The 3,930-nt window shown below is 36.3% G+C and overlaps 1 protein-coding gene across 2 annotated transcripts in view; it reads left to right on the forward strand.

Moving 5' to 3' along the window:
• EPB41L5 (erythrocyte membrane protein band 4.1 like 5) overlaps positions 1 to 3,930 on the forward strand; it is a 58,326-nt gene that overhangs the window by 40,417 nt on the left and 13,979 nt on the right. For both annotated transcript variants that reach the window (XM_008588893.1, XM_008588894.1), the window contains exons 8-10: positions 288 to 408; positions 538 to 625; positions 1,438 to 1,526. In XM_008588893.1, coding sequence (XP_008587115.1) covers positions 288 to 408; positions 538 to 625; positions 1,438 to 1,526 — 298 coding nt within the window. The remainder of the gene's footprint in view (positions 1 to 287; positions 409 to 537; positions 626 to 1,437; positions 1,527 to 3,930) is intronic.

The following is a 3,930-nucleotide window of genomic DNA, read 5'->3' on the forward strand; positions in this document are numbered from 1 at the left end:
CGACACTGAGGGTTGCGGTCCGTTGCCGGACACGAAAAAAGACAAAAAGGAAAAAAAAATACACTACCAACAACAAATATGTGATTTATGTGTATAGACTGATAAATCATAAGTCAAAGCTAGATTTATTTTTGAGAATGGTCTGGGTGTTATGAATCCTATAGTTTAAGAAAGAATATTTCTAATCTTGTTAGCAATTTTTATTAATAAAATGGGTTTTGAAGAATTCAGCAGGAAATAAACTCATTAGAATTAACAATATAACATTGTGAAACTTATGTTTGTAGCTGAACTTGGTGACTATGATCTTGCTGAGCATAGTGCTGAACTTGTCTCTGAGTTCAGGTTTGTGCCCATTCAGACTGAAGAGATGGAACTGGCTATTTTTGAGAAATGGAAAGAATACAGGTACTTGGCATTCGATCACACTTTCTTTAACATCAGCACAGTAGTTATTTCATATTCATTTTCTATTTCTATCCTTGGTTTAGAATTCATTTTATATTATCTTTAAAATTATTATATTTTAAATTTCAGAGGTCAGACACCAGCACAAGCTGAAACCAATTATCTGAATAAAGCCAAGTGGCTAGAAATGTACGGGGTTGATATGCATGTGGTCAAGGTAAGCATTGTGTTGTGATGCTTTTTTAAAATTCATTCCTTTGGGACTCAAGGTGACTGTGGCATTTTTCAGTATTAGGGAGGGCATAGCATTTGCATAGGCTAGCACTGAGTACTTTGGATGTGTGTTTAAAGGGTTGAGATTAAATACTTAATGACTAGAATCTCACTGCAAGGTTCATTATGGGAAAGAAGAGAAACAACCAAAATCCTCAAGAAGGTATGTCAGTGCTTTTAAGCTGTTTCTTTTTTTTTTTTAGCAGTGAAAAAATATATATACTTTTTAGCTTTTAAGCCACTTTTTATTCTTTTCACTTCGTGTTACCTTATATCATTGAAGCTGAGTAAGCGCTGTTAAAATAATTAAGGAAGCAAAGTTGAAAATTTGTAGCTAGAGAGGGCTTAATAAACTGCAGAACAGCTTGTGTGGTGATTAAAGTTATTTCTAGTTTACCTAGCAACATATTTCCAGAAAGGCAGTCTTTTTCAAAATTTGTGATTTAAGTGGTAAATAGAATATGGGAAGAATCTGGAAAGAATTTTCCTTGTAGAGGGATTCTAACTACTCACTTTCAATGAAGATGTACTTTAAAACTACAGTGTTTCAATGATTAGAAATAAAAATATATGCATAAATTTTCCTCAGAATGTTATTTTGGGTACTCTTAATTGTTGAAAACATTTTGTATATTAACATTAGCCTGAGTATAATTAATATAATTCAGTGTGAAAATAAAGTTAAACAGTTGTTTGCAAATGTGAAACCTGTCTTATACAAAAATAAAGCTAACACATTTTTCTCTCCTGAGTTAGGCTAGAGATGGGAATGACTATAGTTTGGGATTAACCCCGACAGGAGTCCTTGTTTTTGAAGGAGAGACCAAAATTGGCTTATTTTTTTGGTAAGCAGAGTTAATATTAAAGTTACTTAGTGTTTTCTTTTTTAATGAATAAAAACATTTATATCACGTTAATACATAGTTTGGAAATCAAATAGTTCTGAAAAGCTTGAAAGTGAAAAGTAACTGTCTCCTGTTATATTCTTATTCATCTATAGTCTCCCTCCCCAGAGGCAATTTTAAAAATTCTTCTAGCTATACTTCCTTTAGTTTCAAGGTATGTTAAAATTTATGTCTTAATATATGAATATTATATATTTCCATGTAATTAAGTGTTCACATAGGCATTCCCTGCCTTCATGTATAATGTCACTATTTTTATTTTTTATTTTTAATTTTTTTCCCTTTTTGTCTTTTTTCGTGTCCGGCAACGGATTGCAACCCTCAGTGTCGTGTCCGTACCGGACCGGGACCGGCAACGGGATCGCAACCCCCGGTGCTGCACTCACACCTCGCTCAGCCAGTGAGCGGGAACCGGTCTGCATGTGGGATCCGAACCCTCAGCGGGAGCGCCACCGTGCTCCCAAGCGGTGCACTGTAGCAGTGCGCCACCGGGCCGGCCCCTAATGTCACTATTTTTAGTAGTTCTTGTTCCATAGAGAATCTCTTTATTTACTCCCTATTATGTAAGAGGAAGATATTAGTACTTTTATTACACCTTTTAAGTTGCATTCCTCTTTCTGTGTTCTGGCTTTTATCATCCATTCTTTTAAATTACATTTAAGTTTTACTTTTACATCAAGAATAGATTTTACTTGGATTTCATAATTTTCAAAACCGTAGTTTAGTTCTTAGGTTTTGTCTGGTGTTCTGAAAGCTAAGAATCGTGAAATAGTGTTTCCATTATTATATTCAAGTCAGAACCAGTACAGAGCTTAGAGTGTACTGGTGTTATAGACATGGGCCAAACATGGCCTCTATGTTGTTTACTTCTTCACAGCCAGCCAGGACTGTTAGTTCAAAGCCCTCTGGCATCAAACTCAAATTCTTACACATCCAGTTGCTTTAAAATAGCCCAATAAGTATATTTTTAGCCATTTAGAGACTGCCTGCTTTGCATATCCCATGAAACTGCACCCTAACATTTGCTAGCCCTGGATAAGGCAAAACTATCGTTATTCAAGACCTTAAACTTTCTCAGCTCTCTGACCCAGAGACTCCATACTTGCTGTTGAATGCCATCACAAGACACTGAGGTCTCCTCAGATTTCCCTCTCTCCTGGGAGTTCCCTTGCCTTCTTCCCCTTCTTGGTGGTGGCCTTGCAGCTCCTGTCTCTGGAAGGTCACCTGCTGTGAAAGACTTTCCCTATCATGCAACTCTGTCCAAGCACTGCTCAATAAAGCATGTTATGTGGTACTTCTATATCTTGTCCCTGTGTTTTTCTTGATTAGCCCTGAAATCCTTGAACTCACAACTGGTATTACATTTCCTTTCTGTGTAGCTTTTTGTTTTTCCTAGATTTCTTTGCTTCTCCAATCTCATACTCCCCACACATCCCTTTAAATTACCTGCCTTTGTCTCTTCTCCATAAGTTCTTCGAAATTCTTAAGGGTTGCATTAAATGGTTCTTCTATTCTGATTGGAATTGTTTGCTCTTCAGGCTGCTGTCTAGTTTTTATCTTGAGACTTCCCCTTCTTGTTTTCTCAGCTAGGATCCTGTGTTGTCCTCCTATGTTTTCCTCTTTGCTCTTTTTACTCTCTTGATATGTATCCTCAAGTAGCTGCCTGAGAAAAGGGAGGCAAATTGTTCAAATCCTTGGATGCCTTAAAATGATTTATTCTTCTCTTAGTCTTGCTTGATAATTAGGTTATGAATGGAATTTTAGATTGAAAATTATTTCCTTCTAAAAGTTGAAGAGAATATTTCATTTATTTTTGCATCCAGGTGTTCCTGCTAGGGACTCTCTGAGAGACTTGAGTGGGACACCTTTACAGTTGTCCCTTCATGGGTGAGGAAGATGGAGCATTTATTGACCTAGTTTTGGGTGTTGATTCCCTGGCACTTCTAGCTTGTCCCGTGGGCAGATGGAACTTGCTTCATAGGCCTGAGAATACTCTAGGCTGAGAGATAAAGAAAGCACCTTTTGTACCTCCTTTTAAGGTTATTGTGAGAATTAATTGAGTTAATACTTGTAAAGCACCTAGAAGAGTATCTAGCACTTAGTAGGCATTTTTTACATAAATAAGTGCTGTCTTCTCACCTCCTCCTCCTGCTATTATTTTTTTATTCATTTATTTAGTTACTGTTTTAGTACAACTTTTGTAAATAAGTTATGTTTTACAGCTGTTTTATGTAAGTTATATTTAAAGATTAGTGAAAGTGTCACGTTTTGACATGCACAGTTCACAGAAGTATAGAGTTCAAATGTGGTAGGTGGTGTAGAATTTTAGTACAGGTGGGGAGAT

This window comes from Galeopterus variegatus, unplaced genomic scaffold (genome assembly GCF_000696425.1).
Source record: "Galeopterus variegatus unplaced genomic scaffold, G_variegatus-3.0.2 Scaffold5088, whole genome shotgun sequence".
NCBI classification, from domain to species: domain Eukaryota; kingdom Metazoa; phylum Chordata; class Mammalia; order Dermoptera; family Cynocephalidae; genus Galeopterus; species Galeopterus variegatus.